The sequence below is a fragment of the Ambystoma mexicanum genome, chromosome 6q (genome assembly GCF_040938575.1).
Source record: "Ambystoma mexicanum isolate Mex_15411 chromosome 6q, UKY_AmexF1_1, whole genome shotgun sequence".
Lineage (NCBI taxonomy): Eukaryota > Metazoa > Chordata > Amphibia > Caudata > Ambystomatidae > Ambystoma > Ambystoma mexicanum.
In genome coordinates this window covers 1,358,276,661-1,358,299,021 of record NC_090937.1, presented here as the reverse complement: position 1 = coordinate 1,358,299,021, position 22,361 = coordinate 1,358,276,661, and the positions used below count along the sequence as shown (strand labels likewise).

General features: G+C 44.3%; 1 protein-coding gene across 3 annotated transcripts in view; it reads right to left on the bottom strand.

The window, feature by feature from the left end:
• Positions 1-15,068: 15,068 nt before the first annotated feature.
• EVC (EvC ciliary complex subunit 1) overlaps positions 15,069-22,361 on the bottom strand; it is a 946,714-nt gene continuing 939,421 nt past the window's right edge. For 2 of the 3 annotated variants that reach the window (XM_069631973.1, XM_069631975.1), the window contains one exon: positions 15,069-15,575. In XM_069631973.1, the coding sequence (XP_069488074.1) occupies positions 15,500-15,575 (76 nt within the window). In that variant the 3' untranslated portion in view covers positions 15,069-15,499. The remainder of the gene's footprint in view (positions 15,576-22,361) is intronic. The other variant, XM_069631974.1, reaches the window with a different exon arrangement.

Sequence of the window (22,361 nt, the reverse complement as noted above, 5' to 3'; positions counted from 1 at the left end):
TGATTACTTTACCAACTACCCTCCTGTCGGTATCCAGAGTGCATCACTTTCTTTCGTGAAACTGTCTGTCCTCTGTGTTCCTTTACAGTGTGGGTTGTAATGGTATTGTGCTAGAACTGTCTGTTGTAGTAATAATAAAGTAGATATTTTTATACAACCTTGACTGGACAGTCCCTTTTATCATTTTGTAATAATTGTGTTTTCGCTGTGTTGCAATGAACCAATGATCCACAACCTTGCGGAGATAAGCCTGCCGTTCTGTCCACGTTACCAAAACTGGACAAGGTCATCTTATAATTAACTTGTATTCCAATCTGTTGGGATCCCTTCTGGTGTACTAGAGGTGTGGGGTTGATTGATGGGTTAGAAACCGATATTCATCCCCGCACCACTGGTTCCCCGGAAGTTGATTAGTCACAGCTGCATTCTAGTGTTGTACCTGCTGAGTGGAGAGTCAGGCTAGTGGGAGATATGTGAAGTATATTTGGGGTTGGAAGAGTCCTCCCTCTCCCGGACTGCTTTCCTGTGCCTACTGAATTAACTATGATCCCGTTTATAGTCACCTTATGTGTGAGGACCCTCTAAGTCTAGTATGAACTCAAATCCATCTGCAATACACTCACACAGGCGAATTGCAATCAAGTCAATCAAGATGCTAAATTAGGCTACCCTATTCAAATCAGATGAAATGTTGTTCTAGGCTGACTAGCACAGTCAGGTAAGATGCAAAATTAGGCCATCTTACTCAATCAGGCGACATGCAGTTCTAGGCCAAATAGCATGATCAGGCGAAATGCAATAATAAGCCAACTCGCAACTTCCTCCTACTCTATTTCCTTGCCTATTGCTATTCTTCTTGTTATAATCTCTCCAACGCTCACTCTCTCTCTCCTACCACTACTCCTATTCCCCCCACTCCATCACGCTTACTACTCTTCCTCTACTCCGTTCCTAACACTATCACTCTACTACCGTCCCTCTCTCTAGTCTTATCTTTCACAGCTGTTACACCCGTTACTACTTACTGCCGCTTTCTCCCAGTCCCTCTCGCTACTCTGCTTCTTTCACTGCCATTATCCCTCTTCCTACCACCACTAATTATACCACCAACAACACTACCAACTCCACCAGAACGACAAATCTTGTTTAGGTCTGAACCGCCACAGAAAATGTAGGCGTGAAGGTGTTGTACTTCTCACTCGGGCCCTTCACATGCATTCCAAACACCAAACACAGGAGCCATATTTACCCATGACCTTCCCTTTATTCCTCCTTCTGCTTACTGACTTCCCTCTTCCCTCCCTTTCCTCCCGCTTCCCGCTCCTTCCCATAGTCTTGGGTTCCCCTCTTAAAGGGGCTCTGTCCTTTTCCACTCGCAACACCTCCCCCTTACTTAACATGAGACTTCCCGGGTTACATTTGCTCGATGAGTCGTTGGGGTCTCTTTGTGACTCGATGGGGCCTGTTCGGTTGCTCGTGGGTCTCCTCTGTACTCTCTCGTTGCGGTGTTTCAAGATTCTCCGCTCTCTCTTTTCTCTCCATCTCGATCGCTTCCCCTTTCATTGGTTCATGCTCTTCAAAGTATAACTCGTGGAGGAGGGAGTCATTTGGCACCATTTTTCCAGGGTTCCTTGTCATAGTTGTCACTTGTTCTTTGTCCCTTGTCACTAGGATGGGATCTGCGCGATTTGTCTGTCCTTTGGCTTTGCTCGTCTCTCCGGCATCTTGCTCAGGCAAGTGGTCCTTCTTGTGGGTTACTCCGAATGACCTATAGTGAATGCTGATGAGTCCATGCTGTAGTGCTGTCCGGTGGCTGAGACGGCTGTGCCCCATGTCGGTATCATGCGGATGGCGTCAGACACTCTGCGGCCTCCTTGGGTTGGGTCGCGTCGTGACTGACCCTTTGGCTGTGCTGTCTGTGCGGTCCTCCATTGGCAGGCATGGTCCTGGGGTTTGTCTAGGGGGTGTTCCTCCACCCCTGTCTGGTACAGTTGCCTTGTTCCGACGTTTCCTGTGGCTTCTGCATCCCCCCCGTACGATATCTCGAAGGGTACTGGGTAGTTGCGAGACTCAGTTCTCTCTTAGGATGGGTGAGGTTCGTGTGCCAAGTGATGGTCCGTCCTCTTTCGGGTGGGTCAACCCAGGGTGGAGGGGGTGTGCATGCCCGTGATGTCTAGATGGGCTAGTGTTCACGGTCTCTGTGTTTTTCCTGATGTCTGACCGTGCCATCGGTAAATTCGGGTATTTTACCTGGGTTGGTGGTGTGGGTTGGTATGCAGCACTTGTGGGTGCTTGTGTCCCGCATTTTGCTTGAAGGTGACCTTCCTGGCCACAGAGCCATCATGTTTGTCCAAAGGCTGAGTATGGTTGTCCGTGTGTGTGTTTCCAGCCCCGCCTGTGGCATTGCTCTTTGCTTGGGGTTTGTTGCCGGAGTCTTCTGAGTTTTTGCCGTCCCCAGGGTCGAGTGGTCTTGGACTGTTGCGATTGCCTTTCCGTGAGGGCCGCAACGGCGTTGCGTTCAACTTGCCGCTCAATGGCGGCTGCTTGTGCGTCAACTCTCTCGTATGTTTTTGCCAGATTCAGTATTTTCGCTAGGGGTAGGGGCTTTTTGAGAAGATGTTTTCTGAGCGTTGACGAGGTGCACCCTTCTATGATCCTCAGTCTTATGGCGTCTTTGTCATTGAAGTTGGCAAAATCGCAGTTCGCTATCTTCTGATGGAGATGTACGATGAACTCTCCGATGGATTCATGTGGATGCTGCCTGTGGTGGCTGAATGCAAGGCGTTCGTAGTCTTTGTTGGAGCTTACTATGAGCTTGTCGTTGACTGCATCGAGGAGGCGTTGGTACGTGGTTTTCTCTGTTGCTGGAATTGTCTTGATGATGTCCTTTACCTCTTTTCCTACCAAGTTCCTAAATATGCTGAATTAGTTTGGTGGGTCTTTGTTCCCGATTGCCCCTTTAAAGTCTTCAAACTCTTCGACCCATTCTTCCCACCTTTGGCTTTGATCGTGGTGAGGGTGGAGGGTGAACGGGTCGGGCCGTCGTAGGAACGGGGTGTGTGCTCCTGCGTCGGCAGCCTGTCTTGTTAGGTCCGCCATCTTGTTGAGGCTGTGCGGCGTGCGGCTTAGGATGTTGTGTGTATTGCGTGTGTGACAGGCCCTTGTCGGGGTTGCTGGCGGTGTTCAGTTGTGGGGCCGTATGTGGCCGTATCAGGCCCATGTGGTGAGGGCACTGGAGGCGTCCATTATTAGTAGAGGCCACGTGTCCTTTCAGGTAGTGGGGTGAGAGCCGTGCATCTATGCTGCCCTTTGCGGTCCTCTGGTATCTCTGGGATGTTGGAGTCTTGGCAGGATGCTGTGCGAGGCAAGGAGGCCTTGTCACCTCGAGTGGCACCTGCAATGGTGCGATGGTGTCGTGAGTGGGGTGTTGCCACTCTTGCTGCTATGCCTGTGGGTTGCCTCTGTGGCGGTTACTGCTGTTGGGCAAGCTCCTTGCATGTTCTTGTGTGTGCCCCCAAAGCACGCTCCGTTGGCTACCAAGGCTGTCGGTGTCTCATGTGCATTTCAGACCGTTGGCGCCTTTATTTTATGCCCTCCTTTGGCGCTTATTGCTCTTGCGTGTTACTCTTGTAACACCCTTATCTTAATTCCTTGTTGTTTTTGCCCCGTGTTGTCCTCGCTGCTGCTTGTGTGCAGGAGTGTCTTGTGGGGCTTTTGCAATGGCCCACGCGGGCCTTCTTCCTTGGCTGGTGATCGTATTGTATGTGAGGCTGGAGGATGGCTTTGGTAAAATGCCTTATTATGTGGCTGGTGGGTGGAGGGCAATGGTAACCGTTAATGGTTCTCCCTCTTTGTAGTTGGTGTGGGCGCTTGGACGTCTGGCCGTAGGGGTGGCCGCATGAGGGGAGACACCCTTGTTGTTTTTTTTCTATTATTATTATATATTTTGTTTCTGTCACTGTGCGGGAGACGCGGGGTTTAGTACCTGCCGTAGCCACGCACTCCTCTCGGCATCTCCTCTCGGCGTTGGGGCTGCTCCTGGTGGCGGCTCCGCTTCCTGCTGGGGTCCACTTCTGCGTCGGCCTCAACCCGCTGTTGGATTCGTTCCGACGGTTCTGCTGGATGACGCCTGGCGGCTCCTCCTTCAGCGGGTCTTCGGCCGGCGATCCTCTCTGTTGCCAGGGTAGGCTCCCACGTCTTCTCCTTCTGCTGGGCTGCGTCCGGCGGTCCTCTGTCGGGGTTGGCTCCCGCGACGTCTTCCTCCTCTTCCGCGCGGGTTGTCGGGCTTCCCCCGTTGGTCGCTCGTGGTTTGCTGGGCTTGTCCATGCTCCGGCACGGACTGCTGGGCGCTTCACTGCTGGACGCCCCGCCAGGTTCCTTGTTGCGGGCGCACGGGCCCTCCGTCGCCTCTGCTGCAGGGCGCACGGGCCCCTCTTCACTGCGGGCACACGGGCCCTTCCATGCTGCGGGCACACGGGCCCCTCCTTGCTGCAGGCACACGGGCCCCGGGATGCTGCTGGGCGCACGGGCCCTACTTCACTTTGGACACACGGGCCCTGCAAAACTGCTGGGCTCTCGGTCCCACCTTCACTGTGGGCGCACAGGTCTTCGATCACTGCGGGCACACGGGCCCCCGGATGCTGCTGGGCACACGGGACCTCCAACTGCTGGGTATACGGTACACCGTTACTGCTGTTGCCTGTCACACGTTCTCCTGCTGGGTCGGGTCCGCCGCACCCTCCTTTCTGCTGGGCACCTTCATGCTGCTGGACTCACCTCTCGCATGGCACTGCTGGGGCTCGTTTCCCTTCGTCGCCAGTTGTTGTACTTCTCACTCGGGCCCTTCACATGCATTCCGAACACCAAACACAGGAGCCGTGTTTACACATGACCTTCCCTTTATTCCTTCTTCTGCTTACTGACTTCCCTCTTCCCTTGCCCCTCCCTTTCCTCCCGCTTCCCGCTCCTTCCCATAGTCTTGGGCTCGCCTCTTAAAGGGGCTCTGTCCTTTTCCACTCGCAACAGAAGGGTTAGAGTATCTCCTTTAAATCAAAATAAATTAAAAGCTATGCACTGCCCATATGTAGAATTGTGACATGCCGTGCTAATAATTGTTTTCTCACATTGATTTGATTTTGCATTATTTCAGCTTTGAAGTGCCTTTCATTTGATGTTGACAAGTATTCATGCTTATTAGTGGCCTGTAAATTAAATATCTAAGCATATTATATAGAGTATTCATTCATATCGGTTTATATATGAATGTCTGAATAAATATAACAAGATTAACTTAATATTCTATATTTTTATACAGTTTTTCTTCTATTCTTGATTCATTTGTATTGTTTCGTGAACTTCCCCAGCATTGTGAGTTATTGGACCTTGTATTATAAATAATTGTTTTTAAATAAAAACAAATGTCCTGTCTAAAACAGCCTTTTTTGTCCCATATCATGTGAATGAGGGATTGCTAGACTGGTGGCTTCCAATTGATGTTATTCGCGTCGGTTTATAATGCTAAAATGAATTTATAAAGATAGATTTTAACACAAGGCAGTGTTTAGTTGATCAATGGTGGCACTCCAAATGATCACATCTCCTTTCTAACCACATGAAGTGATGTGACAAGGATTGGCTTATTAAGAATCAATGTCTGGGCCTCTCAGCCCTGCTAGACCAGAGTGCTCACAACATGGGAATGGTTGCTCACCTGGTCCTGTTCACAGCAAAAAAGCGAAGGCCCTCATCAGACCATGCAATCTAGGGAAGAGTACCACTTCCAGCAGAAAAGCCTGAAACCCGTCCCTTGCTTCACTGCATTTTATCCTATTCAAACTCTGTAAACCAGAAGTTATTTGAAAGGTAGAAAGGTAGTGTGAGGAAGGCATGGTATCAACAGCAAGACAGTCATAAGTGACCAAATTTCCAGGGTGTTTATTGAACTTAAGCAAGGGTGTGATAAACGCCTTTCTAAACCTAAATCTACAGATGGGAGCATGCTATGACCATCAAATAATAATAATACAGTCCTATTGGAGCCTCATCAAAATAAAAGTCCCTATAATAAAATAAACAATTGCCAATCCTTAATACTAAACATACATAGTGAGGGGTAGTAATCATGAAAAAGAAAGAAGTGTTCATAAAATTATATGTCAGGATGTTCAGGCCGTTGGCCTCCCTTCCCCACGTTTTTAGCATGGGACAAGGTGGTTCACTCGAGCAAAGCACAAACTCTAATTTCTTTGTCACCAGGACACAGTTCCATTACCAGCATCAGGGCCTTCTGTGATGTAAGTCTCTTTGCTTTTCCAAAGTCTCTTGACTCAGAGGGCCTGATGTACAAGAACAAAATAAACACAAAGTTCTTTTTCTCTTTCAAGTGTTCAACTTGGGTGTCTCACTCTGGATCCCTCTTAGCCGGGCTCAAATCCCTTTTATATCACAGTCAGTATCGTGGATCCCCCTCTTCCAGGCTCAAACCCCATTTTCTGATGTTTAGAGAATACTCTTTCTCTTGTGACTCACGGTTCACCCCGGATCTCCCTCACCTTGGCTCAGATCCTTTATCCATCACAATTAGTCTCCCTCAGTCGCCTCGGACCAATTGTAGCAGGTATTCAACTATCGAAGACTTTTCAATGTGCACAGGATTCAGCTTGACCCGTTGCAGGACCACTTCGATCTCAAATCTCCCTTTTCAATTTTTACCAATGAATTGGATACCTGACAAGAGACCTACGAGTGAGCACCCACTCGGCGCTAGACCACTCGGTCTATGGTATCTCATTTGTCCTCCCAAAGTTCAATCACTCCTATGGTTTTCATTTATATTTGCGTCATTCATCACATATGCTTCACAGGCTATTTTTTTTTTATTTCTTCATACAACGCTGCTGCTTGCAACCTTGGTTCTTAAGTAAGTTCATTTGGTATCAGTCTCTCCAACTCACCAGTTATGCTGTCTTCACTGGCGCTGCTTGGTTGTAGGAGCCAAGGACAGTACCACAGCGGCAGCCACTCCTCCCCACCTTGGTTATCGACGCGGGAGAGCCCCGAATACCTCTGACACACAATGCAGGTTTGTTTAGCTTTAGTCCCTGGTTTTAGGTTTCTTACTTTCAAAAGTTTGCGAAATTAACGGTCTGAACAGGTTAAGAGCACTCCCGTCCTTGCAACCCTCTCTGGTCTTGCCGTCTTTATCCTTGTAATAAACCGCCATCTTGGAACCAGTGTTTCTTTGTGTACTTTGCCTCACTCAGAGTGTGCTTTCATGCTTCACCTTTTATCCGTGTGCAGAAGTGTGATGGAAGTCAGGTGTGTGTAATGATCAGTAATTGCCTGACATTGCCTGACCACTGTATTGGGACATTTCAGGTATACGGCTCTGGTGTTAATCCGTTTTCGCTCACAGTGAGCTGTCCGTGAGAAAGTGTTTGTGTCGGGAAAGGTGGACGGGGGGGGGGGTGAATTCCTAGGTATCCTACCTGGTAGGATGGGGACAGGGTGTTAGAAGGAAGCAGATACCGCATCTCACCTTCCGGCTTCCCACTTCCACTCCCCGAAGACCCCTCATCCAGGTCATCCTCCTGCACTGGTCCACCCCCCCAGAACTGGATCCAAAAGCAATGGCCGTGTCCTGGCCACTTGGATAACATATCCCCGGGGACTAGCTGGTGAGACGCATTCAGGTTTCTTACAGTAGGCAGAGGCGTTAACGGTGGAAAATGTATTCCCCTTCAGAAAACATATCAGATGAGAAGTTCTCTGTATTGATATTAGGTTTTCCCTGTTAAATGCAAAGTCTGCAATAGTACAAGCTGATCAGATTAGTGTTTTAATTAATAGATATGATGTTTATGTTTTTTCTATTACGGACAAATGGTTTGACCCTATCTCTACTTCCTGCTTTAATGAATTCATTTCTGAAGGTTATAATCTGTTGCATATAGATAGAAGTAAAAAAAAAGGGAAGAGGGGGAGTCTCGGTGATTTTTAAGGTCAATTGGAAATGGCTGATGGTCCTTTATCAGCAGTTTAAATGTCTTAAACTACTGACTTGTTCTGTAGCTATATCCAACTTACAATATTTGCTGATGTCACGGATCATCTCCCAGCTTATGATTTTCTTTGGCCCAAAATGTCTGGATTTGCTGTGAGGCACAATTTTTACATATTCTACCAATATAATTGTGGCTGACTAACACTTCAGAAAAACAGCTACAATAAGTATGAAACAAGAATTCTATTAGTTATTAATAGCGTTTGATTTAGAGCAGTTGGTGAAGAAAACTAAAAACACAATTTAGAACTTTGTTATATCAGCCAGAGATCTATTACACTGCTTGAATCCATAAATGGTGGATTAGTCTGAACATTATATTATTCCTTTTTAAATTTATATTTTAATAGACTTTTGAGAAAAGATCCTTTAATAATTGCCCTGCTGATTTTCTTCAGGAAAATGTGGCTTTAGCTGCAAGTAGTATGTCATATTTGTTTTTGGCGGGAGACTGGTATAAACAAGCATTGGCAATGCCAACAGTTTGGACTTATGTGTAGGCATGGAAAGGCACTTGCCAGTCACTGCCGTAGTGGTATTAACTGACCATTGATGGTATCAGGTACAAAATTGTGCAAGTACCAGTGCCTGGCAAATGGCTAATACTTATACACAAGCCACAACTGCTGGTTTTGCCAATGCTTGTTCTCAACAGGGCTTTGGTGCAGGACACACATAATGCTTATAAATCTAATGGCAGAAGGCAGACCTGGTTAAGACATTTTTTATTAAACCAATAGCACGTTCGCAGCTACAATGATGTCATTAACTTTCATGTGACTGCTTTTAAAACACTAGCAGGCACTTTGAGTGCAACGTTCCATGGTAAGGCTTGATTAATGCATGCTCAAAGAGTTCCCATGAGGAGGTATTTTGGGCGTGGAGAGGCAGGAACTGGGTGGGAATGGCCATAGGGATTAGCAGGGCCATCGGCAATCAATGGGTGGGCAATTAACCAAACACCACTTTCAAGCTTTGTGTCCCTCCTCATATGTCATTTCTCCCTATCTGTACTCTAATGGAAAAGAACAACCCATACTAAAAAAAACTTTTATGACACTCAAGGATTTTTTGTTTAGGCATGTTCTTTTAAGAAATGGCTAAGAAAAAAGAAACCATCAACACACTGGAATTCACAAGTGATGAAAGCTCGTATAAAGAATATTAGGACATGGGGAAAAAAAGTGTTGGTGTCTTAATACAACTGAAGATTTGGAACAACTTAACTAGCCCACGCAAGAACAAGAACAAAAAATGAAGCAGGCAAACTCACTATTACACCAAACAGTCTAAATATAAGTCTAAAAAAAGGCAGATACTAATTCTAGCCCGCTAGAGGCACACCTATGACCAACACACTAACAGTAAATACTGATAACACATATCCATTCTTAACCAACACACAATATGATTGGCCTTAGCTGGCCTAAGCTTTGGCAGAGAAAATAGGGCCTACTGTTCCCAAGTCTCATCTTTAGCACTGATACTCTGAATGCTGCTTCTTGGAAATGTGGTTTTATTAATCTGGTGAAATTATCCAAAAATGTCTGAAATTTTAAAAATCAAGATATAATAATATTACAAGAAACCATGCTAACCAAACCTTTTCGTTATGGAAGGTTACATAACTTACTACAGTCTGACCAAAAGGGTTACTAAGGGATGTCCCCTTGGGGACATAGCCATAGTGATAGGTCTAAAATTAGAACTGCAATCTATCTTGGTGGCATCCATGGACAATTATTTGGTTGTGGTTAGCCTAGATGATTGTCATAACACATTTTTTCATGAAGTATTATTGATGAACGTGTACTTTAGCCCTGCAAAAAATACCATCTCAAATGTACCGACAGATTATTGAAGTCCTTGCTTCATGGCTGGGGGAAGGACACCAAAATAATATTGCTCTTGTGGGAGATTTCAATTCCCAGTGTGCAGATTATATAATAGAGGCTGGCCATTTACCATATGATCTCACTACTATGAATGGAACGTGTAGAAATCGAGCTATTCTATGCTCTAATTTCAGGGCCTCTTGGGAACTATCACTACTGGTACTGTCTGTAAATCCACCTTTGTCCAAGATAGTGACTTGGAAAAGGGGAATGTCTTCTTCGTGGCTATAGCATGTATTTTTGTCAAACAATCTCCTGTCGAATTGTTTGGACCTATGCATTTATTTCAATGGTCTGGTGGATCTTGCTACAATCTCTTTCCAGTTCAAATATTACTCTTCATATACTTCCTATAATGTACATGAGCCCTCAATGACATTCCTCACCATTAATGATGGGCGGGGGAGAGTAAAATGGAACCATAGACTTATAGAAAAATGTACTGATATCCTAGGCAATGTCATGAGGGGGAGAGATGCCTTAAGCTTTTACCCCAAACCAAACTTTATATAAATGGTTACAGTAATATAGTCTCAAAAATCTTGCCAGATCTACGGACAAAGGGAAAATATTTATACATAGATACACACATCATGGCTATAATCAAAAGTTTGCTGAAGCAAAGAAACATGAAAGAGCCCCCGTTGGAAATTTGGCCAAGCTTTATGGTACCTACTCCTTTGTTTTTTTAACTACAAAGAAGAAACGATTATATCAGCCGTATAGAAATCAAACTAACTAAAAGGTTGGAAGCTGAATTAATTCTTGCAGATAGTGAAAGGATGCTTATAGCAATAAATGGGACTGGAACATTCAGGTTTTGGGAACTTACTAACAATATCCTAAAAAAATACCCAAAGGCTTCCTTTAACATCATTCCAGAATCAACCTGGGTAGAACATTATACAGAAATGTATACTGATAAATCTACTTCTGAGTCAGTCTTGCTAGACTGATTGGACAGCAGTGTTTTCAATTTATTTCAAATATACATACATTATTAAAATGAACCCTTCCAAAGCTCCAGGTCCTGACAATCTTGCTCCAATAATTTTAAAATATAATCCTACATTTTGGTCACCAATATTATACAGGCTCTTTATGGAAGTCGTGGACATGCAAAAACTCCCTGCCTCTTGGCATGTACCTAATATCATTACAATTTTTAAAAAGGGAGATTGGTCAATCCTTCTAATTATTGTCCTAGCGCCATTTTGGACACTGAGAGCAAGATTTTTGCATCCCTGATACAGAGAGAGTTGGTCTCTAAATTAAATCTCCACTTGAAATACCAGGTTGATTTTCAAAAATGACTGGGTACGACCTTGAACTGAACAATCTTATGTATTGGCTAAAAAGCCAAACGTGTCGGCCATCTGTATTGCAAGTCTGGACATGACGAACGTGTTTGACAGAGTCGTACGCAATAGGCTGTGGACCATATTGCGCAATTGGGGCCCATCATAAACACTGGTATGCCTGATTATACTTTTACATCATAAAGGCACAAAGATTAGGATAAGACTTGGAGCCAATGGTTAACTATCTTGTCCAATCAACACCTCCTTAGGACCGAGGCAGGGATACATTCTTGATCTGCTTTTATTTCATCGGTCTCTATCGGATAAAGAATATTGAGGTCTTCTACTAATGTGCTTCCAGTTAAATGGGGAGTCCTTGAATTGCACTGGTAGGCCATTGCCAATGCCTTACTCTTATTTGATCCAACCCCTATAGGCCTCCAGAGGAAGTTATCTATATTTTCATTGCACACAATTGATAACCATTTGTTGGTCAATGGAGCAAAGTCTAAGATTGTAATCTTCTCTGAAATAGATGATCAGCTAAACAAATGACATTGAGGGTAGGTGATCAAAAACTGGAGCGAGTGACTTAAAGTACCTGGATTTTCTAATCCATCAAAACACCTCTTTACAAAAATACAGGAGAATTTGAGAGCAAGAATGCTATCCTTCACTGCACAGTTGAAACGAGTTTACTCATCGTACTGTACATTTTCTATCATCCTGGCCCTTACGTTTTATTGTACAAAAATTGTCTGTCCTAAATTTATAGTCTGGCTTTCACTCTCAATGATTTGGGATCCTTCCTGAATATCCTAGAGGGTATAATGTGGAAGAGAGTCCTAGGACCGGCACAGTGTGTACCAAAGAGCATTATTCGCCATAAACTGGGGGCTTACTTCTCTCCAATCTTCGGTGGTCTGGAAAATACATGCTTTACATGCTAAAATTCAGGATCCCCTCCCTTCAATTCTTTTTCAGGATTTGAATAGTAATATGTATGGTAAGAATATAAATTCTTTACATAAATGTACTCTCCAGCTTGATAGGGCGCTTGTATATATGGGCACTGATATTAATGAATTGATCACAAACCCTACTAAGATCAAGAAAAGGCTTTTTGAAAGCAATTGGTGTACAACTATTGATAATATACAAGCCTATTCCTTCTATATGGATAATTATAAAGTTATTAGGAAAGAACATCTATTTATTTCTCTGCCAGAAAAGGAGACATTTGTACATGAGGTTTAAATGTATCTAACTACCGATGCTAGAGTGCTTGCAACCAAGATTTCAGATCCCCAAAGACCCTGTTGGTGTGTTGATAAACAACAGAAACCTTAAAAAATGTTACAATTTACTGTAGCAAATGTGCAGTCATTAGGTATAAATACTTTGATTTTCTAATGTGTACTCCATTTGTGGACGCAGGTGAACCTCTCTGGAATAGGAAGATACAGGTGATAAAAGGACTTTGATATTGGCGCTTTGTAGGTTTTTTAAATGTTTTGACGTCGTCCTTTGAGAAGTAAATGCCATGTGACAGGACATTTGATTAATATATGAATTTTAACATTGATTTGACTTCATAATGATGAATTTCATACCTTTTTACATAAACGAGAAATAAACTTTGGGATTGGAATATTGTCTTAATGAGGTATTTTATATTGCATGTTAAGATGCTTTCCTTTTTCTTTCTTTTAACTTTCTACTGACCCTGTAAATTGTGAAAGGTTTTTGACCTTACTAAACACAGACAATACAAATAATAATACATTTACAAAGTCATTCTCTGGACATTTCATGAGCAGTTTTTCACATCATGAATCCACTACTTACTCAGAAAGTTGAATACACAGTCTCTAAATCGAATGATTATTTTTTTAATAAGATTGTAAAAGATCACTTAGATACAGAAGAAGCTAAATGCTTGTGACCAGACTGTACCTTTTATTTTGTGAAGGGCTGTCTAGTAGTGGCCTATTTTTGAGTCAATTGATTTTCAGCGCTTGTGTGATTTAATCATATCTTTCAAACAAACCTCGTTCATTGATAATACAGTTCCATACAATGCAATTGAAGATTTGGGGATAACTCTACGATCCCTATTTTGAATATAGTGAATGTCTCTTCACAGCAGGGCATATTTCTTTTCATTCAAACAAAATACTTGGCAGTGATGGCTGCCATGGAGATGGACGGCGCGGCTCCAGGCAGAGTCCCTCTTCCATTTCCACGGCAGTCTGGGTGGCTGGAGTGACAGTGGGGGTGGTGCTGCCGACAAAGGAATCAGGTAAGTGGGTTTGGGGGAGGGAAGGAACTGGCGAAAAGGGAGAGTGTGGCAAAAATGGCACGGTGGGTGTGAGCAGCCATCAAGTTACTCAGTATGCAGGCTTGGGTCATGAAATCCTGGGTGCTAATATCACATGATTCAAAATATGTATTAGAAGGTCAAAGCATAGCCAACCTGTCACTCTTCACAAGATTTTACCCTCCAACTATCAAGATCCCTCACTACTGACTATGATGGTTGAGGCTGATGGGATATGTAGGCCAAAACACGTAGAGGGTGACAGGCTGACTACTGGGGTTAATTCAATAGTGTACTGAAGCAGAAATGGTTTGCATGCATCTATGCAGGAACAGTGTGTCTGTATTAAACCTTGAGACTAATGTAAAATATGCACCTGTAGCTGCTGAGTTTTACTGGGGATCCATAAGCAAAGATTGTGTAGTGCGTTATCCTTTAGAAAAGTTACTTTTTATTAACAATTTCATTAGAGAAGTACCTGAAAAAACACAGGTTGGCAACACAGCTTCATCTTCAGCAGAAACCTTTGTTACTGCACACATTTCACGCTGCAACGCCACTGGAGACTCTACAGGTTATCACGAAATAGAACAATTGATTTGTGAAATAGTTTCCCATGGAATGGTATTTGTAATCCAATTAACTAACAGACAACCCCAGTCTGATGCTATTTGTTTGTCGCAATGTTAAAAAATCTATAACTCTTGAGATGCTTCGTGTACATCTATTTATCCAGATGGAGGTCACAGTGGACAAATAGCCCAAAGCCAGAGGGCGAGCGCTATATTCTCATGGTGATGTTCCGAGTGGACCACAGAGGTAGGCTTGGTATTGAAGCCACAGTCAATATTGCATTTATGAAATCCAGTTGGATATCAATCAAGGAAAAAAGTAAAGAGCTGTGCTTAGGAGATGTTGTGCATATAACATGTGTATAAGCAGCACAATCCAGTCAGTGTGCAATGTTTTCCTGCACTACTACCATGATTCTAATCTTCACTATAATGCATCATGGCTAATGCTTACTACGAGGTCCAGGACGACCGAAAGGTGCGCCCCTACACTGAAGATCCTCCATACTCCAAAACCCATCCATTCCCCAAGCACAACCCCTGATCCTCATCTGAATCGCTGCCCCTACACTGAAGATCCTCCATACTCCGAAACCCAAAAAACAATCCATTCCCTAAGCACAACCCCTGATCCTTGTCTGAATCGCCGCCCCTACACTGAAGATCCGCCATACTCCAAAACCCCAAAACCCATACATTCCCCAAGCACAACCCCTGATCTGAATCGCATCAGTGGTGACAGAGTCTAAAACCTCGACATATTATTTCATGGCATTTAACTATGAATTAACTAATCACGGAGAGGACATTTCTAGGAGTTTAATTATATATATGTATATACACACACAAACACACACATTCTCTCTCTTACACTTGTGCTGACAAAGCAACAAAAAAACAGCACGTCACACAAATAAATAAGAAAATAAAGCAGTTTAATGTTTAATGTTTGGGATTAACTGTAAATGAATATTCCATCATGTTGACAGGAGGAACGCATCTTTGCCCAATTGTAGAGGAGTAGCGAGTATTAACATTTTAAGAGGCATGTCAACCCATGTTCAAGACGTCATGTAGCATGTGCTGTTAGGGCAATGAGTCACATTAGTCCAGTCGGCAGAATCAGAGAGAGCCGAATTGAAAGGGTCTTTCGAGCTCTCAATGACTCCCATCAGACCTCAAATCCACAATAACTCATCACATTTCTTAATTCAAACACAATACAATATGAGGTGCAACATGAATTAGCTGGCCATGGTTGTTCAAGTCCAGCATACACATCCTTTGAAGTAGATTCAGAACCGACGATGATTTTGGAGATATATAGACCGTTGTTTAATAACAATGTATTAGTTGTCTCTTTTCTTTAAAGCCTTTCTCGATTTTGCTGTATCCATTACTTGGAAATTCTGCTGGTCATTTCTACTAGGAGAAAAGAAAAGGAATTGCATTACTATTGCATGTGTTATCACAAAGACGAGGTGCTGATGCTGGGAGGGTTAGCATACTGCTTAACATTTAAGCTCTCTTATGGGGCTGAGCAAAGTGTGAAATCATAAGAAGGGTTGGGGTGAAACAAGAGGCTGTATTGCCAGCTGCCGCGGGCAAAACACTATTAGCACCCGGGATGGGGACAAAAGGGGGACACAGCAAAGCTCTGGCTGCCCCAGGGCCAAATCTACAAGCGATAGAAATGAAGAACATACTTCACAGAGGAAGTTAAGTCTGTTATTTATTTCCATTGCTTGGAGGCAGAGCTCTGGCCGTGCCAGGGAGGAGGCAGACCCACTGAATCACCAAGGGGAGGAAGCGGTGGCCAGTGAGCATGTGCTGCCAAACGCTAAGTGTAGGGGAACAGGTTGAATTGGGGGCACCACGGCAAACGTTGGAAGTCTGACAGTTATCGGGATACATGGCAGACCTGATGAATATTTCCAGAAGTATTGAATTGTGACTGAATGTTAGGATTGCAATGTGCTGACCTGGGCACGTATTATAATCATTCTTTATTAAAACTTAATGCACTCGTTTTTTTTTAACAAGAGGCATCTAGAAGTTCAAAACGTGTTAAAACTGAACTACTACGTGTAAAAGAAATATAAACAAACATGATAACAAGTTTAGATGCGTCAATGGCCAACATGAGAGTAAATGGGTGGTCCCACTTCATAAAATCAGTCACAAATCTTTATTCAGGATAGTTCAGATACTTTGCTGTTATCGGGTGGCAGAGAGGGAATTTAGATCATCAAGAAACAATATTGGATTTTCCTGATTTAAAAGTCTGATTTCAGGTGCCTTTTATTGGCGTTTCCATTACGGGAATAGGAGGGGGCAGTGCCAGAGGGTGACAGGATTAAAGCATCTGCAACTCTTTACCTTGTATAACTACCATTTGTCTACCACAATTAATTAAATCCTTTTGAACTTATATTTATTTAGCTGCATTTTCAAGATAACACGTTTAAATTATTGTAAACTAAAACAGTCATTTGGCAGGACACATACATTGGGGCTATGCAAGACCACTTTACATTACACATGCTACAAACAGGTGGTACACACACACACGCGCGCGCGCGCGCTATAGGTGTAATGGACTAATTAACTGCTGATCTCGTATGCATTCCTACGCAAGAAGGCCATTATCTCCTTGTAAATTCATTCAAATGGTCACACTCTAATTAAAAGAATAAGGAGTAAATGTGCGGACATCGTAAGCTCTGCTGTCGTCTAACAATGCTTGAGCCAAGTCAAGTTCCAACCTCGGCCATCAGATGGCGTGCTGGTGGTATTGGTGGCTTTCCAATATTGTGTTCACAGTTCAGAGTGCTACAATGTAATTCCGCGGATATGCACGAGTGGTTTAGTAGGCATCTTTCATGTGTCACTCCTCTTCAAGGCAGCCAAGACCTTCCAAGAAGCCGGCTTTAATCAAATGCAAGAAAGCAGAAGAAAAAAAAATCTTCAAAAACCTGCCACATAATCGGGGCCAGACACATTGGGGTGAATAGACATTTTGTGGAGAAAGTTTAGGAGAAACTGGACTGGCACAAGGATTTGTGCTACACTACGCGAAAGATAATTAGCCACTCATCATGTAAACTCGGACCATAACCTGCCCTGCCCCAAATGAGTCTTTGGCCTCTTTAAGATGTGAATGACCTGCCCCTTCACCATTCTGGTGTAAACCTTTCTAAACATGTTAAAAGGACCAGGACCAGGACCACCACCGCCACCGATTCACACAACTTGTGACGCACGCACGCACACACACGGACACACACTGTATTGCAGCAGTAGACGCTTCGTTCGCACACGAAGCAAGTACACCATTGGCAGAAACAGCACCCATCTTCTTTCACATGGAGAACATGCGTGTCATGCACAATCCTCGGGTTTCACTTCATTCACATACATGTAGGGTATTATTATGGGCACAGCTGAGCTATCTCTCCCACAGCCCACAGACAGAGCAGGTAGACAGAGAGTCGTGTTAAAGGACTCAATCACACACTCAATGACGAGCTGCAGCACGAGGGATAGCACTGCAAGCATCAATCACATACTGCACACCTATAGCGTGGGCCGCATCAGAGCGAGCTAAGCATCCCTTACAGACACAACAGGCACAGTGAGGTCGGGACACGCCAGGGTTCCATTATACACTGGGCAGTGCAGAGTCACTTTGAACCGTGCAAAGAATTCCAGGACTCGGGCCCTTCAATGGTATATCAGCAGCAATGCAAGCTTTCATTGGGCAGAGAACATGCAAGCTTCCGGTAAAGCATGGGCAATACCAGGGTATATTCCCTGACAAAGCCCACCATATACGGTACTATGTGACATGCAAGCTTCCGGTACAGCATGGGCAATACCAGGGTATATTCCCTGACAAAGCCCACCATATACGGTACTATGTGACATGCAAGCTTCCGGTACAGCATGGGCAATACCAGGGTATATTCCCTGACAAAGCCCACCATATACGGTACTATGTGACATGCAAGCTTCCGGTACAGCATGGGCAATACCAGGGTATATTCCCTGACAAAGCCCACCATATACGGTACTATGTGACATGCAAGCTTCCGGTACAGCATGGGCAATACCAGTGTAATCTTCGCTGACAAAGCCCACCATATACGGTACTATGTGACATGCAAGCTTCCGGTACAGCATGGGCAATACCAGGGTATATTCCCTGACAAAGCCCACCATATACGGTACTATGTGACATGCAAGCTTCCGGTACAGCATGGGCAATACCAGGGTATATTCCCTGACAAAGCCCACCATATACGGTACTATGTGACATGCAAGCTTCCGGTACAGCATGGGCAATACCAGGGTATATTCCCTGACAAAGCCCACCATATACGGTACTATGTGACATGCAAGCTTCCGGTACAGCATGGGCAATACCAGGGTATATTCCCTGACAAAGCCCACCATATACGGTACTATGTGACATGCAAGCTTCCGGTACAGCATGGGCAATACCAGGGTATATTCCCTGACAAAGCCCACCATATACGGTACTATGTGACATGCAAGCTTCCGGTACAGCATGGGCAATACCAGGGTATATTCCCTGACAAAGCCCACCATATACGGTACTATGTGACATGCAAGCTTCCGGTACAGCATGGGCAATACCAGGGTATATTCCCTGACAAAGCCCACCATATACGGTACTATGTGACATGCAAGCTTCCGGTACAGCATGGGCAATACCAGGGTATATTCCCTGACAAAGCCCACCATATACGGTACTATGTGACATGCAAGCTTCCGGTACAGCATGGGCAATACCAGGGTATATTCCCTGACAAAGCCCACCATATACGGTACTATGTGACATGCAAGCTTCCGGTACAGCATGGGCAATACCAGGGTATATTCCCTGACAAAGCCCACCATATACGGTACTATGTGACATGCAAGCTTCCGGTACAGCATGGGCAATACCCGTGTAATCTTCCCTGACAAAGCCCACCATATACGGTAGTGTGTGACATGCAAGCTTCTGGTACAGCATGGACAATACCCGTGTAATATTCCCTGACAAAGCCCACCATATACGGTACTATGTGACATGCAAGCTTCCGGTACAGCATGGGCAATACCAGTGTAATCTTCGCTGACAAAGCCCACCATATACGGTACTATGTGACATGCAAGCTTCCGGTACAGCATGGACAATACCCGTGTAATATTCCCTGACAAAGCCCACCACATACGGTTCTATATGATTTTACCGAATGCAAAAATTGAGAATGACATTTTAACAAAACATAAATAACATAAAAATATAATTTCAGGGTGTGGGGGGGTTTCCACTTCAAGCCGCCGTTTCTTCATGTTAAAAACCCCAACCAAATCCCCTCCCCACCAGATGTAACCCCTTACCCACCCACACACACACATATATATATATATTTTTTTTTTATATATATGTGGTATTTGTTCGTTATCGTTTATTCGTAAAAATGTAATTCTCCATTTTGCATTCAGTATAATCACTGTATACCACCATATATATACACGTTCTACATTGGATAGGCTTAGCAATCACCCTCTCAAATATTCCAGGAACAGGCACACTATTCACAGGTCCAGCGTATGCTTCTCGTTTGAATAGAAGAGCTACAGCATGGGGGGAGACTGGGCCCATGCCCACTTCTCCTATAAAGTGGTATTGCATGGGCAGATCCAGGCCAAGAAACCCACACAATTGGAATTGGAACAGAACAAGGATCCTCGAAACTTACCTCACAAACAAGCAGATGTATTGCATGTAAAGGGTCAGTGCAAGCTTCCCACACAAAAGGTGAAGCATATGCAGGGCCAGCTCAAATGTGTCTCTAATGGAAAACAGGTGCAAGCTTCCTTCTATGCAGGTATAGCATGTGTACAGTCACTCCAAGCCGCCCTTAAAAACAGGCACAACCAGAACAGGGCCCAGGATGGAAGGTAAAGCTAGGACTAATGGATGATGTTCCTGCAGCTTGACAGGGCCAGTGCAAGCTTTCATTAGAAGCAGGTACAGAATGGGCATGGCCCGTGCAAGCTTGGCACACGGACAGAAAGGGCCACCTCGTAAACCGGAACAGTTGCAGCAAGGACAGATTTGTACAATCGCTTCTCGAAGATACTGCTTGGCTAGAGCTAGTTCAAGATTCCCTTGCAACCTTACTTGGATGGTGTGACAAGAGCCAGTGCAGGCATCCACCATACAAAAGTACAGCCTGGATATGGTCAGTTGAAGATCCTCTTATAAACAGGTACACATATAGCCTGGCAGGGCAAATTCAAATAAGCGTAAGCACAGAATGGGCAGAGCAAGATGAATTCTCTCTAACATACTTGCAGGTGCAGAATGGGAAGAGCGAGTGGAGGTTTTGCTCACACAGGAGTACTGGACCCGCAGGGGCATGGGCGATTTAAGCCATCTTTGTACCCCACAAGCAATTACAGGTGCAACAGGGAAATTTCGAGTGAATGAATCCCTCACAAACAATTGCAGCTTTGACAGGTTAAAACCTATGCAGTTAACCACCGCACACCATATTCATTGCGGGTGTGCAGTACACAGGGGATGAGTTTTAGGTTTCACCCAATTTACTCCCACTCCGCCAGCAATGCGATCTGCCCTGCATAGTTCAAAAAAAGCAGGCATGCCCCACCCTCATCACTGGACTACATGGCAGGAGAGGCACTGTGAAGTCTCTGCTGAGTCCAGCCACTTGCAGCAAGAGCCACCCGTCCCTCTTCCAGACCCCTACCAGTGGGAAAGGCCTCACACACTCTTCAGCCTGCTCCCAGGGCTGGGCACCTGACCTTACAGAGCTCACCTCTGATGGATTCTGTCGTAGGAGGGAACACGAAAGGAACCATCATGGGACATGGGATCTCCCAGGGAATCTGAATCCACCCCCAAAAGCAGAGCAAAGACAAGTTTTTTCAGGGGAGCCAGCAGGAGGAGAGGATGAGTCCCTCAACCCTCCCTACAATTCACCCTCCCTACAATTCCAGGAGCATAAAGGGATGGCCTATACCAGAATGGCATATCAGAGACCATGATTTCCTAAAGCTCACAGCAAGTAATTGGGATTTTTGTATTTTTCATGCTTGTGTTTGATGCATTGCTAGAGCAAGTTTAGCTTCTTTTCTGTTCCATTGACTGAGGCAAACCCCTCATTCTCTTAACACTGGATTAGATTAACCATCCAGATAGGTGCCTTAGGTGGGGTCAGGTGTGGTTAAAAGATGGCAGAAGAACGTCCTTCTGATCCTAAAACCACTCCGCCCTACCTTAGTGTCTCCTATTGCGTACAGTCCATCAGCATCTCCGTAGAAGAGCAGGTAGACACTATCTCGCCAGCTCCCTCCCCTCTCACCACCGTCTTGTACTGAAAGTGTGGAAGGATGACGCATGGAAAACTGTTACATGAAAGGATGTCGCCTACCAAGATGTCAGAATGCATCAATGAATATTCTGGATGGACGTTATAGTGAAATCTGCCAAGGACAAAGCAATGTCATAAAGAAGATATATGAACCTATACTGAAACGAAATGAAAATACTTAGAAGTAATGATCTAACTGAAGCACTAAGAGTAACATGTACCTAAAGCTAAAGTAATTGTGGATCTAAAGAAGATGAAATAACTTACTAACCAATAACTGTAAATATGCAGTAATGCAAGGTAGAAAGAAAACATATAGAAGCTTGCCATAGAGGAATATATAATGTGGCAATGATGGCCTTAGTAGGAAAAGGTTAAGTTGAACTTAACCAAGCTACCTTAGAAACAGGCTGAGTCTGTAGAATCAGGAGATGCAGAAAAACAGCGCTGAGCCGATGATGAGCCAAGGTTGGCTGAGTTAAGGATGCTATTTTTAAAGGATAAGCAAAGAGAACAAAGGGAGTTCATGGATGAGCTCTGAATGTGGGACATTCTTCATAGATGGAAGAAGAAGAAAAAAACATCTGTGAGAGTCAAACTGCTGGTCAATTAAAAGTATACAAAGTTCATGTGAGAGAGTGAGCAAGTCTCTAGAGGCCAAGGGAAACAACAGCACCCTGCATAATTAAAATCAGATGGCAGTAAATAGAAGGCTGAAATGGATAAATGTGTGGTCTCTTCACACATGACTCAGTAGTCAAAAACAAAGGCTATTCATTAGAGCCTTAAACTTATATAG